This window comes from Theropithecus gelada, chromosome 12, assembly GCF_003255815.1.
Source record: "Theropithecus gelada isolate Dixy chromosome 12, Tgel_1.0, whole genome shotgun sequence".
In the NCBI taxonomy this organism is placed as follows: domain Eukaryota; kingdom Metazoa; phylum Chordata; class Mammalia; order Primates; family Cercopithecidae; genus Theropithecus; species Theropithecus gelada.
Genome location: NC_037680.1, coordinates 12,352,169 through 12,366,782, shown reverse-complemented (window position 1 = coordinate 12,366,782; position 14,614 = coordinate 12,352,169). Strand labels below are relative to the sequence as shown.

The 14,614-nt window shown below is 43.0% G+C and overlaps 1 protein-coding gene across 1 annotated transcript in view; it reads right to left on the bottom strand.

Annotated features, from left to right (window-relative positions):
* The window catches only part of MGAT5 (alpha-1,6-mannosylglycoprotein 6-beta-N-acetylglucosaminyltransferase), a 327,486-nt gene that overhangs the window by 191,507 nt on the left and 121,365 nt on the right, over window positions 1-14,614 (bottom strand). Inside the window, exon 2 of the mRNA XM_025405318.1 lies at window positions 5,761-6,143. Within this exon, the coding sequence (XP_025261103.1) occupies window positions 5,761-6,001 (241 nt within the window). The 5' untranslated portion in view covers window positions 6,002-6,143. The remainder of the gene's footprint in view (window positions 1-5,760; window positions 6,144-14,614) is intronic.

Genomic DNA, 14,614 nt, shown 5'->3' with positions numbered 1-14,614 from the left:
GAGGTCTGGTTTCCGCATAAGAACATCCATATTGATACCAGAAGCCACAGCCTACAGGGCTCTGCATGAGCTGCTGGCTTCTCACCGCCTCAAACACCTTCCATGCCACTCCTTGCTCACTTTGTTTTAGCTACAGTGGCCTCCCTTCTACCCTGGAGTGCATATGCTGGCCTTAGGGCCTAGCACACACCATGCCTTCTCCCTGGCATGCTCTGCCTCCACCTCTTTCTTTCCACTGTACCTGGCTGCTCCTTGGTGTCATTTGGTTAAAAGTTACCTCCAGAGAGAGAGGTGACCTTCCAGTGCAAAGTAGCCCCTCAGATATTTTTTATTATTTATTTATTTATTTATTTATTTTTTGAGACGGAGTCTCCCTCTGTCGCCCAGGCTGGAGTGCAGTGGCACAATCTCGGCTCACTACAAGCTCCGCCTCCCAGGTTCACACCATTCTCCTGCCTCGGCCTCCCGAGTAGCTGGGACTACAGGCGCCCGCCACCATGCACCACAAAAAAAAAAAAAAAAAAAATACTACTTTTTTTGTATTTTTAGTAGAGATGGGGTTTCACCATGTTAGCCAGGCTCGTCTCGATCTCCTGACCTTGTAATCCACCCGCTTTGGCCTCCCAAAGTGCTGGGATTACAGGCATCAGCCACCATACCTGGCCACCCCTCAGATATTTTAAATCCTATCCCCATTTTTCTTCCTGGAATGTACTCTGCTATCTGACTTTCTCTTGTTTATTATTTCTTCCTTCCAAAGATAACAAAGCATCTATGAGAGCAGGGCCTTTGTCCATCTGTTTCTCACTGTATGCACAAAATGTGGGGGATAGTCCAGCCAATGACAGACATTTCCTGAAGGACCAGGCTTGAAAAACAGAAGCCAAAGGGCCAGTCTAGGACTAAAAAGCTCAGGGAACCAGGAGACAGGCAGAAGGTAGGGAAGAGCAAGCACACAGAACCAGGAGGTCAAGGAGGAATCAGGCAGCAGGCAAGTGGGATGGGGGTCAGCAGAGAGAAACTGGGAGCCCACAGCTGTTTGAGCCTGAGCTGGCAGCTTTTCTAGGACAGTGCCCCAGCCCAGAGAAGCCAGGGTTAACAAGATGTGGGTGGACCATGAAGGGAAATGTCACCTCGCCTCAGGTTTCCATTACTGTTCATTAGAGAACACAAGTGGACCGGGTCTGTCCAGTTAGATAAGAGGTATCACTAGGGATCAGAATTTGGGTCAGGCTGTTGGAGACAGAGATCAATTCACCTCAGAAACAAGAATCGCATTGACTCGGGTGAGTGGCACCATCCATGACACAATTCCCGAGACGTCACTGGCAGGCATGGCCCCTGCCACACTGGCTGGGAGATGCAGAAGGCTCTCCTCTGCTGACCTGCAGAGGGCTCTGGCTCTATATTTGCCTGGGAGGCAAAAGCCAACACACTCCTCTCTAGACTGACAGAGTAATACACAGAAAAGCCCTCCACACTCCAATAACAAATGCACTGAATGTTCCACACGGGCTGCCCAGGAGATCTTCCAAGTATCACTTTGGAGTTGCCAAATCCCAAAGAAGTTCAGAAGTCTCTTTTAAAATCACCAAAACAAGGATGGGTTGGGGCAGGGAAGATATTCTTCAAGTTCTATTATTGAGTACTAGTCACAAGCCACACTAACAGCCAACAATAAGCACACAATGTCAGGCACCTGACACACAGCACCTTGCTCATGTCTCACAGTCCTTGGTGAGAGGCACTGACACCCCACTTTCAAGCAGTTTTGTGCTTCTAGGGCCTAAGTCACGCAGGCAGGATGTGGCAAAGACAAACCAGTTGGCTCCAAAACCCATGCTCCTAACCACTACAACTCTCGACCTGCCACTTAGAAGAAGCATTTTCAGAGGCTAGAGAAATGCTGCATTTATATATGTGCACCTTAACACAAGCATGAAAGAGACTTGGGACACACACATACCCACAAAATCCAGTAGATAGAGAGACTCACCAAGAGACTATCTAAGTCAGAGACTGATAAACATTTTTGGTAAAGAACCAGACAGTAAATATTTAGGCTTTGCAGTCTGTATGACAACTACTCAACTCTGCCATTATAGTGCAAAAGCAGCCACAGACTGCATGTAATCAAATGGGCATGGCTTTCTTTACAAACACAGGTACCAAGGAAGACTTGGCCCATAGGCCATGGTTTGATGACTCTGCCTTAGACCATGGGAGTCCTGGGAAGTAGCTGAATCAATAAGGAACTTGATCAGATGAGTATTTAGAATAACTATGGTGACTGCTGATCGATGGATTCAGAATGTTTCAGATGTATTATGAAATAAATACTGGAATTATCATGTTTATCTGTTATTGCATTTGTTACAAACAAGTGGGAGTGGAGGTGTTCCAATTTTAGAGCACAGGTCATAGTTCACCGAGCCCTGCTGCCCTGGAATCTCTAACCAGAAATTCTAATAAATCAGCAATCATCTAAAATCAGCTACTACAATCCCTCAAATACCTACTGTAGACCCATTTATCCTGAGAGCCTCTGATTATACCAATATGGGGATGAGAGAAAGAAGGAATTTTTTTCTTCATTTTGCTGGATTCATTTAAACCAGACACAAATCCCAGCCATACAGGATCAACTCTTCACTCTTTCAAAGCAGATGTGTAGGCAGTGCACTGCACATAGGTTGCATTTATGGCAAAAAAAAAAAAGAGACTGCAAACTAATGGCCCATGCATCCCTAACACCGTTCTGCCAGCCCAGCTACACTACTAAGAATCCTACATTCTCTGGACCACCATGTGACATTAACTGCCAGGGCTGCCTGCATGTCACACAATGTTACTGATACTGACAGATTCCAAGGGAAGCATATGTCATCAGAATGGCTCTCCAGCTTCTAGGACTGGCCCTGGACTATACTAATCCCTAGTACGATCCTCTCGTTCAATCCACATTGTTGGTGCCAGAAGTGGAAACCAGGGGTAAGACTAGGCTTTCAAGTTTAAAATAACTAAAATCAGGCCATGCACGGTGGCTCACACCTATAATCCCAGCACTTTGGGAGGTCGAAGCGGGCAGACCACCTGAGGTCAGGTGTCCGAGACCAGCCTGGCCAACATGGTGAAACCCCGTCTCTACTAAAAATACAACAAGCAGCTGGGCGTGGTGGTGTGTGCCTGTAATCCCAGCTACTCTGTAGGCTGAGGCTTGAACCTGGGAGGCGGAGGTTGCAGTGAGCCAAGATCATACCATTGCATTCCAGCTTGGGCAACAAAGCAAGACACTATCTCAGAAACAAACAAAAAACCTAAAACCAGTTATCTGCTTGATAACATCCTTAAAACGATGATGTCAGATGGCGTTCCACTCTTAGTACAGTTCTCCAAGGTGGCAGGCAGGAGACAATTATCACATGTCTAAAGACATTTTGACTGTCACAACTAGGGAGCTGTTACTGGCATCTAGTGGGTAGAGACCCCAGAGATGCTGCTGAAATCCTATCCACAATCAAGACCTATTTAGACCAAAATGTCAATAGCACCAAATGAGACACCGTGTCTTAGGAGGATCTCACCATGTGATAACCCCCAATACCTCAAGCACATGCATACAAGTCCAATTAAATTCCAGAAACTCAGCTCCCAAAACCACTTTGATATGTTAAAGTTGATTAGAAGAAAGAGAAAACTAGCAGTGTGAGTTAGAGTTGCTCATGTGACCTGTTTGATTGTTTCTTTGTTGTTTTTGAGAAAAAGAAATTATTTTGCTAAGGTTCATCTACAAAAGTAAGTTGGAATGAATAATTTCTATAGTTTCTTTGAGATGCAAAGTCCTATGATTACAAGCATATAGGGTGGCTGAAATTCTAACAGCCTATTCTGAGATTTTTTTGTAACTTAAAAAATAATATCTCTGTGAGGCTGAAAAGCTAAGACCAAATTATTGTCCTTAAGTAGGGAAGCCTTCCCTATGAGATTTTTAGCAGTACACAAGAAATAAAAACAGCCAAAACAACTGGAGAAATTTAAAGCCTACAAATTTGCTATTTGTGGAGCTGCTTCTTGGCCATAGAAAAGGTTTGACAGACTAAGAGAAACAAGAGAAAATTACCACTGAGCTGTAACTCTTTCCCTTCAAAGCTATAACATGAAATGCATACAACCAGAAACTTTAAAATTGTACCTGTGTTACCTGCTACGTTATATACATTGGTAACACTAATGGTGACAATCAACTTTATTTTCTGTTGGTTTATCTCAGCTACTCTGGAAACGTTACAGAAGTGTGAGTCAATGAGCAATTTTAAAATGCAACTCTAGGAAAAACTACCTAGTTGTTTTTCAGTGTAAGTTCCCACAGTCGAATCCCATTTTTTAAATCCATCAGTTCAAAAAAGGTACCATTTTATTTAGATATATTAAAAGCCAATGCCTACACTTTTAACAGATTAAAAGCAGAGTATGATTATTTACATAGTAAGAACTAGAAAAGAATTTCTACAATGTTCCTTAGAAGCATCTTCTATAATAAATATGTATATACACACACACATGTGTGAATAAAATTTTACATATTTTTAAAAACAAGTTTTTTTCCCCTTTTGGAAAGAAAAAAGTACATGTATAACTGAGTATGATTTCCTGTATCTGAACTCAATCTGCACTGAACTGTTGCTGCACATTTTTGGGAATCACGATTTGAACTCTGCATACTTCAGGGCACCTTCCTTGAGTGGGTCACAAAACAGAACTCCACTTTCTCCACCTCACCTAACCCCATTCTTGTATCTCATCTATACTATCATGGAGACCACTTCAGTGAGACCACTGAAACCTCAATTCAATGATCAGACTCTTTCACTCAACAACAGGTCATCTTCTACAGACCAATTCTGCTCTGCAAAACACAGCATATTCTAAAATCCATTTGCAATTTTTTTGTATTTGTGTATATATGTATATATTTTTTTGTGTGTATATGTAAAATATCAGAAAAATACACACTGAAATGTTAATTGTGGTTATTGCCTGGAGTAGACTTATGTGTAATTTTTTTCTTTTTGTGCTTGTCTACAGCTTCCAACTTTTTCTATATTAAACATAAAAGAAAAATAAGTTACATTCCATATGTGTATCTTTTTACTCTTTATGATTTCAAAAATAATTCTGAAAAAAAAATTCTTTTAAAAAAAAGCAACAAGTACACAAAGATTCCTTTTAAAGTGAGGGCAATTAGAGACAAGGGCAAGAAGAGCAACATAACCTCAAGAAGCCAAAGATTAAAACTCACCAGGATGCAAGTGCCAGTGTCCTACTTATCGGCTGGAGGGAGGCACACAATTGGCTCTAAGTTTACTGGCTTCCATTCCTCCCCATACTCTTCACCTCACCCCCACCAGCCTTAATTAAGTTTTGTTTAGGGAACGATGAGAATATTTTTCAGCATTCCCTGAACTCACTCCCACATGAGATCACATGGTTCCTGAAATGTGCTCAGGGAGAAGGAGCTAGCTGCAAACACGACCAATAGAGCCCTAACTGTCCTAACCCATTGATTCCAGGGGAAAGTGTGTCTGCATACACCAGACTCAGAACAATGAAAATGGCACTGCTTTAATTTCCTAAAGATGCCTCTCTGTGTGCAATTCACTGCTTATGAAGGCATGACAAGACCATGTCTGGGAGCTTCTAGGGCCATTTTCAAGGCCAAGGCACACTTTAATGGAGAGGTCCCAGAAACACAGTGCTTACCATAAGCTGTCATGACTCCAGCGTATGGCCCATCCACCACATTCCTGTTTTCTTCTGCCAGTGCCTTGATGTACCTTTTGCTGAGGTCCAGGATCTGCTCACGCAGCATGGAGCTGCTTTCAGGCTGAGTTCGCTGCTGGATGGTAAAGTGCAGAAGCATCATACCCCAAATGAAGCCAAAAGTCACCAGGAAAAAGCCCAGCTTCTGAGAGGACAACTTCCACGGAGTAAAGACAGCCATTGCTCTCCAGCAACTTCACCTGTCCTTGGCTCTTAACGAGTAGAAGATAGACACAAATTCATGGTGTAGGTTCAGTGTGAAAGTCTGCTGGTCTCACTCTGGCTCCTGTGTCAGCTGATTGCCTTTCCTCACTTCCATTCTGCTGTGAAGGAGGAGAAGAATTAGCAAAGTAGTCATGGCACAATACAGCAAAATAAACCAGAAGCCATGTTTTCACTTGAATACCTCTAAGTAAAATGTTAACTCTTAAATTTCCTGGTTCAATACCTTATGATTCAGGATCTATAAGCTGAGGGGAAATCTGGCTAGGCAACAAGAAGCTAAGCAAATATGAAGGGGAAAGTGTGTGTCTGTGTGTGTTAACAGGTGTAGTGGGGCTGTTCCAGCCTGGACCAAATTCAAAACAGGAAGTTTGTTTTGCAAGGTGGGGAAGAGATGGAAGGATATTTCACTGAATGTCAGCAAAAACCCAAGCAGAGGGTGGAGTCATATCACCATCAGGTACTTTTGTGTGCCTGTAACTTAAGCTTACAAAGTCATTATTATGTGCTTCTGGCAAGGACTAGAACATGCAACTGGTGAGGTGAGCAAGAAAGTGGATGCCCCCTTGGGGGTAACTAAACAAGGAAGAGGTAGATTGCTCCATCTTATTTGAGCATGGCCAGCTTTCACTATCAGTGTTTAGAGATGAGATGGCTCTCTCAGGGCCACCAGGCAACCTCTCTAGGTGCACCAGCACAGAGAAGATATGCCAGAGGTACAAGCGGGGGTACCGCTTTCCCAGCTACATGAGGGAAAGCTATACCTCACTGCTCAGTTGCATGCTGTAGCACAAGAAATGTGGAACACCTGGCAGGCAGATTTTCTGTGGTTCTCACTTTCACTCCCACCATGAGGCAAAATGAGACATTAAAAGGCAGAGTAGTTTCAATATTAATGCAGCCAGATCCTATCTAACGCAAGTACAGACCAGGCCACTCTTCTCAATCAGGGCTTCCAACAAGTAGGACCTGAGCACAGGTTGCAAATGGTTACCAGTATGCCCATCCCTTCAGCCAGAGTCCTGGGCCCAATACCAGTCAGCTTACGAACAGCGCCATTTTCTAAGTGCCACTCAAGGGACAGACTGAGCAATGATCCCGATATAAGGGAGTAACCCAGGATGTACTTCAAAGTGTACATATATGCTTTAAAGGATTCTTCTTTGCAAGTAGCCCAAAAGAAAATGGTAGCAGGATCTTGAAGCAATTAGCTTTCAGAGCCTTGGATCACTGTTGGTCTGCCTCTTACTGTTTTCCCCTTGCCTATCAACAGAGTAACCAGTAGTTGGTAGTACTACTATTAATAAAAATAAATTATAAATTCTAGCTATGTCCCAGACATTGTGACACACAATCTTTTGTGGCTTAGCTCACTGAATCCTCAGAAGTTCTGTATGGTAAGAAGTATGAATATTATCATCTCTGTTTTATGAGAAGCATGAGAAAATAAAGGCAAAAGGTGATTAACTTGGCAAAGGTCAGCCAGCTATGTGGCAGAGGACTGACCATCTAGGCATGGCCCAGGGGTTATTAAACCATGCCCCACCTTCCCTATGTCATCCTCACTCCCCCAACAGCCTGTTTGTATATGGCAGACAATGATATGTATATGCTTAATGGGTCATGAAAAGCAATAAAGAATATGTAACTGATACTGTGTGTAGCCCACAAGGCCTAAAATATTTACTACCTACCTCTTAACAGAAAAGATTTGCCAACCTCTCAATTCTAGACCAGTGGTTCTCCAAACGTGGTCCCAAACTCAGTAACGGCAGCATCGCCAGTGAGAAATGTGAATTTTCAGGCCCCACCCACACCCACTGAATCAGCAACTGGGGAGATGTGGTCCGCCGTCTACACTTTAACAAGTCTCGAGGTGATTCTGATGCACACTCAAGTTTCAGAGCCCTTGACCAGGCAGTCTGATTCCAGACCCATACATTCCATCACTATTCAATACCACCACAATGCCCATTAAAATGAGGCTCAACTTCTGTCTTATACTATGACATAAGTTCCTCTGCCCCATCACACCCCTCTTCCCCTACGTACCTGCTGGTCTGCTCATCACCACAAACCCTGCATACGCTTCCTGAGGGGCTTCCCAGTCTTCACTCGGCTGCTCCTCCCACCCAGCTGGCACATGAGTGCTCTCCATTATGCTGACAATCAAACCCAGCCTGTCTGCCAAACCCCAGCTCCAGTCCCACCTGCCTCAGACCACTTTCCCCAGGGCTCCAGCCTGCAGTGTTCCTTTCCTAGTCTTACAGCACTTTTGACAATGGAATACTATTCAACCAGAAAAAAAGAGAGAACTCCTGTCTTTTGCAGCAACAGGGATAAACCTGAAGGACATTATGCTAAATAAAATAATCCAGGCACAGAAAGGCAAATACTGTACAATCTCACATGCAGATGCTAAAAAGTTGGTATCATAGGAGATAACAGAACAGTGGTTACCAGGGGTGGGGAGGAGAGAGGGGGAGGAGAGAGGGGGAGGAGAGAGGGGGAGGAGAGAGGGGGAGGAGAGAGGGGGAGGAGAGAGGGGGAGGAGAGAGGGGGAGGAGAGAGGGGGAGGAGAGAGGGGGAGGAGAGAGGGGGATGGGGAGGGAGTGGTCAGTAGGTAAAAAGTTACAGTTAGGAGGAATAAATTCTGGTGTTCTATTGCACAGCAAGGTGACTATGGTTAATAATAATGTATATTTCTAAAAGAGACAATTTTAAGTGTTCTCACCACAAAAGTAGTGATAATTATTTGGGGGTGATGTGCATGCTAACTACCCTAATTTGATCATTTCACAATGTGTATGTGGACTGAATCTCACATTGTACTCCATTATTATGTATAATTATTGTATCAAATTTAAAAAAAAAATTTAAAACAGGGAATAAGGGAGTATTATGAGTTAAAAACACCGGTCCACCTTGGATTGTTTAAAGTTTCTATGTGTGACTCCATGACATACTTTAGGAAGCCCCTCCTCCAACACACACCTTCCCAGAGAAAGGCACTGACCACAGTGGCACAATAAAGTATCTGCTAAGTGAGTATGTCGCCTAGGGCACTACAGGACTTTATTCAGCCTTTCTAACTGCAGGCCAACCAACCAGCACCTGCCCTCTTTCCTTCCTCCACACCGCTCCAAGTTTATATTGAGCATGAACTGCCATCAGGCCCTGGTGACTGAACAGTGAACAAGATGGAATTTCTACCCAAAGGGGCTAACACTCTGAAAGCCACATTACGAACTAGATGCTGCACCTAGCTCCTTGGGAATTGGCTTTTTTTTTTTTTTTTTAATAACCCATACTCATTACTTAATTTTACCCAGGGCTGAAGGAATTTTCCTAGGGCAAGCCAATGAGGTGCTATATCAAAAAAGGTGATTTTCTTTCACTATTTTAGTAAAGAGCCCGAATCACTGGCAGGAATTAGCTGTCCACTTTCAGACAGGAAGCCCCACTCTACTTCCTCAATTAACCCTACTAAATAGGCTGCTCAAGCTGTGCAGTTAAAACAAAGATCAAGGGCTAGGACCTGAACGATGCCTTCCTTAGACGGTAGAAAGCTTCTTCTCCATCCTTGCCTTGGAGAGGGTCCAACACATCCAGATGGTGTATTACAGGGGCAAAGAGATGGCCAAAAAACCTCAGCCTAGGTAAAATTATCCCAGTTCAGAGACATGCAAATTTGAAGTGAAAATCCCTAGCTATGAGGAGTTCAGAGTAGAGTTCTGATTAGTGAGGGCCCAGATTTTAAGTGACTATAGAAGTGCCAGGAAACTTCTCTTCTCCAGTGGTACTTAGAGCTTGAAATGATAGAAACGATATCAGCATACACACAGCACACATAGAGAATCACAGACTGCATCTCTACAATTCCTACTGAGATGACAGAACTTAAGACTTTTCAAAAGCGTTATTCAGGAGACACCTTTATCTCTCACAGTAACAGGTGGACAATGAGGAGGATAATGAACAGCCATCCTCACAGAGAGTCTTGATGCCACAAAATGACAAGGAGGATCATCAGGAATGACCAGACAATTAATGAGGAAGCCCTAGACTAATAGTGATCAAGAAGTTGTTGCTGGAGCTAAGAAGATGCCTACCTCCAGACCTTCTAACAGCTGGGTCCTCTAGCTAAGTGCATCCAATGGATACAGTGGGACTATACAGTGGATCTCAGAAGACCTTGTTGCTAACCAGAGTAACATCAGCTCATGGCTGTGACTCCATCAATTCACCTCCAGAAAAAAGTCTGCACCAAGTCTGTTTGCAGAATTAGCCACTTCAACATGCATACCCTCTATCCTCCTACTTCCTAAAAGGGTAGCAATCACCTTGCTCCTTCCCACTCACGCCTCAACACAACAAAATCATCTTCCACCTTTCTAAAGATCATCAGAGATCTCTGGCAAAGAAACGTGTCAATTCTGAAAACAAAAAAAAAGCACATGAAAAAATGCTTAACACATCATTAGTCATTAGAGGAAATGCAAATCAAACACAATGAGATACCAACTTCACATTCATAAGGACATACAGATAAGAACAAGTGTTGGTGAAGATGTGGAGAAATTGGAACCCTCATCTACCACTGGTGGGAATGTCAAATGGTGCAGCCAGTGTGGGAAATAATCTGGCAGTTCCTCAAACAGTTAAACATGGAGTTACCATATGACCCAAACAATTCTGCTTCTAGGAATTCTCCCAAGAGAAATGAAAATACGTGTCTACACAAAAACTTATACACAGAAGTATTCAGCAGCAGTATCCATACTCAGCAGTATTATCCATAATAAACAAAAGTGAAACCAGCCCAATGTGCATCAACTGAGGAAACAAAACTGCCATATCCATGCAATTAAATATTATCTGGCTACAAAAAGGAATGAACTGATTATGCTACACATAGATGACTCTTAAGAACATTATACTAAGCGAAAAAAAGTCACAAAAAAACACATATTGCATGGTTCCATTTATATTAAATGTCTAGAATAGGCAAATCTGTAAAGGCAGAAAATACATTAGTACTTGCTTAGGGCTGAGGTATGGAGAATGGAGGAAATGAGAGGTGATAGGTTAGGTGTATAGGGTTTTTCTAGGGTGCAACAAAAAGGTTCTAAAAATTGTGGTGATGGGAGTATAATTCTGTGGACATACCAAAAGCCATGGAGTCGTATACTTTTAAATGGGAGGATGGGTATGATATGTGTATTATATCTCAAAAAAAAAAAAAAAAAGCAAGTCCACCTCTAAAGCTATGGGGAAAAGGAGGAGTTTGGCTTAGAGCAGGCAGATGAGTGTCATGGGCCTAGCACAGCCAAGACCAGGTAGCACAGCCAAGACCAGGGCAGGAACTAAGGGCTGGCCATGGGCCTAGCAACAGAAGCAACTCACAGCGATCTACTTACAGTTCACCACATACGACCGCTCTTTTTTTTTTTTTTTTTTTTTTATTATTATACTTTAAGTTGTAGGGTACATGTGCATAACGTGCAGGTTTGTTACATATGTATACTTGTGCCATGTTGGTCTGCTGCACCCATCAACTCGTCATTTACATCAGGTATAACTCCCAATGCAATCCCTCCCCCCTCCCCCCTCCCCATGATAGGCCCCGGTGTGTGATGTTCCCCTTCCTGAGTCCAAGTGATTTCATTGTTCAGTTCCCACCTATGAGTGAGAACATGCGGTGTTTGGTTTTCTGTTCTTGTGATAGTTTGCTAAGAATGATGGTTTCCAGCTGCATCCATGTCCCTACAAAGGACACAAACTCATCCTTTTTTATGGCTGCATAGTATTCCATGGTGTATATGTGCCACATTTTCTTAATCCAATCTGTCACTGATGGACATTTGGGTTGATTCCAAGTCTTTGCTATTGTGAATAGTGCTGCAATAAACATACGTGTGCATGTGTCTTTATAGCAGCATGATTTATAATCCTTTGGGTATATACCCAGTAATGGGATGGCTGGGTCATATGGTACATCTAGTTCTAGATCCTTGAGGAATCGCCATACTGTTTTCCATAATGGTTGAACTAGTTTACAATCCCACCAACAGTGTAAAAGTGTTCCTATTTCTCCACATCCTCTCCAGCACCTGTTGTTTCCTGACTTTTTAATGATCGCCATTCTAACTGGTGTGAGATGGTATCTCATTGTGGTTTTGATTTGCATTTCTCTGATGGCCAGTGATGATGAGCATTTTTTCATGTGTCTGTTGGCTGTATGAATGTCTTCTTTTGAGAAATGTCTGTTCATATCCTTTGCCCACTTTTTGATGGGGTTGTTTGTTTTTTTCTTGTAAATTTGTTTGAGTTCTTTGTAGGTTCTGGATATTAGCCCTTTGTCAGATGAGTAGATTGCAAAAATTTTCTCCCATTCTGTAGGTTGCCTGTTCACTCTGATGGTAGTTTCTTTTGCTGTGCAGAAGCTCTTTAGTTTAATGAGATCCCATTTGTCAATTTTGGCTTTTGCTGCTGTTGCTTTTGGTGTTTTAGACATGAAGTCTTTGCCCATGCCTATGTCCTGAATGGTACTACCTAGGTTTTCCTCTAGGATTTTTATGGTATTAGGTCTAACATTTAAGTCTCTAATCCATCTTGAATTAATTTTCGTATAAGGAGTAAGGAAAGGATCCAGTTTCAGCTTTCTACTTATGGCTAGCCAATTTTCCCAGCACCATTTATTAAATAGGGAACGACCGCTCTTATAACCTCTGGATCACAACCTCACAGGCCTCCCTTTAGAAGGCTCCTGGCAAATGCCAATTTCTCAACCCACCTGAGAACACTGAGCAGCAGCCCAGTTCCAATGGAGTGAGAATCAGACCAACGAAGCAGTTCCTCCAGGTGGCCATCCAACATCCCTGGAGGCCCTATTTCTTACACAAGGGCCTGCCTCCTGATATCCTTTGTTTATCAGAGGATAAACAAAGGCAGAAAAGCCCATCCCTTCAGAAGCAATGCCAACCCCAAGCAGAGATTTGATCTCTTCCAATAGCCCTGCAGGACAATACCATCCCATGTGCCACATTCACATAGGACAGTGCTGCTTTAACTTAGTGGTCCCCAGACCTCTCTGTCCTCTCTGTGTACCACCTGAGCTCCTTCATAGACTTCCTTAAATGGTGGCTAGGGGGCCTACATTTAGCTTCACCCTGTACAGTAACCTTCAAGAAATCCTAAGTCGGCTATGTCCACCCAATTTCCTTGGAAAATCCCACCCACATCTCCAGCCTCCAATCTCACCCCACCTCCTGCATAAAGCCTCCAGGGGCTCCCTAGACTGAGGGGAGCTCCCCTTCCTTGGAGTACTCGTACTCACTCCCCTTCCATGGAATACTCGTACTCACAGCAGTTCGTGCTCCTTCCTTGCTCTACAGGACTATCCCGTTTCATCTCGCCTATGGGGTCTGTGAGGCCCCCAAAGACAAGAAACGCTGGCAGTTGCCATGCCTTGCACACAGCGGGTGGTCATTAAGTGTTTGCTAAATGAAAGGACAGGATGGTGGAAATGAGGTGAAGAAATGCAAATTAGCAAAGATCTCCAAGACCTCCTTCTGGTATCAGCCACAGAACCTGGGCATTCTGACAGTACATTTGCACCTTACTTTTGGCAAGATTTTACCCTTAGTAGTGAAACCCTTGAAGAGGCAGGGTTAAACTAAAGTGGATATGATGGCAGTCAGGCATTAACAGAGAAGAAAACTGGAAAACACTCCAGAAAAAAATTCTAGGGGGACAGGGCAGTGAGATTACAGAAACAAAATATGTCTAAGACAAGGGATGGAGGGGAAAGCACCAGGGAACCTTTCTCGGAGGCTACTTGTCTTGTCACTGTTATGCTGAGAAGATCACAGGAAATAACACCTGAAAGGGTGACAAGGAGAAACAGAGAACCTTGCATCAAAAACCTGAAAATCTTTGATCTGCAGCTTGTTCTACCATTGGCATTGTGTGATCCTAAGTGTGTCCATCTCAGTTTCCGCATGTATAACATGGAGAAAGTGCCAGAACCACAGAACACTGTTAGAGTTGGAGGAGGAGGGGTGAGCAACCGAGTTATTGGTTCTCAAACTGTTCTCCAAAGAACATCAAAAATTCATTCACAGAGATGTTCCAGAGGTTCCACAAATGTTTAATTTGACTTTTAGTTTTGTTTAAAATGTTTTTAAACATTTTTCAAAAAGAAGTTTGACATGCCAAATCCTAAGATACTCTAGTATCAATATACATATCAATTTATACAATCAATGTACATATCAATTTATACTGCAGAGACTCAGCAAAACTGCCCTGGCTACCTCCATACATTGGAGTTTAAACTTCAAATTCACACCTTACTGGTCACAAAATTAATGCTCAGTAGTGGTCTAGTTTACATATTTTTTAAAATTCAGGCCCATGTATCTATTCACATGAAATTATATGACAAAAAACACCACCCTAATTAAATGTCAGGTGAGAGTTGGTCACACATCTTGAAGTTCCAAGGCTGCCTGCCTGACTTCCATGTTTTAAGTGACAATTGTCTTTAGATGTTAATAATTCAACTTTG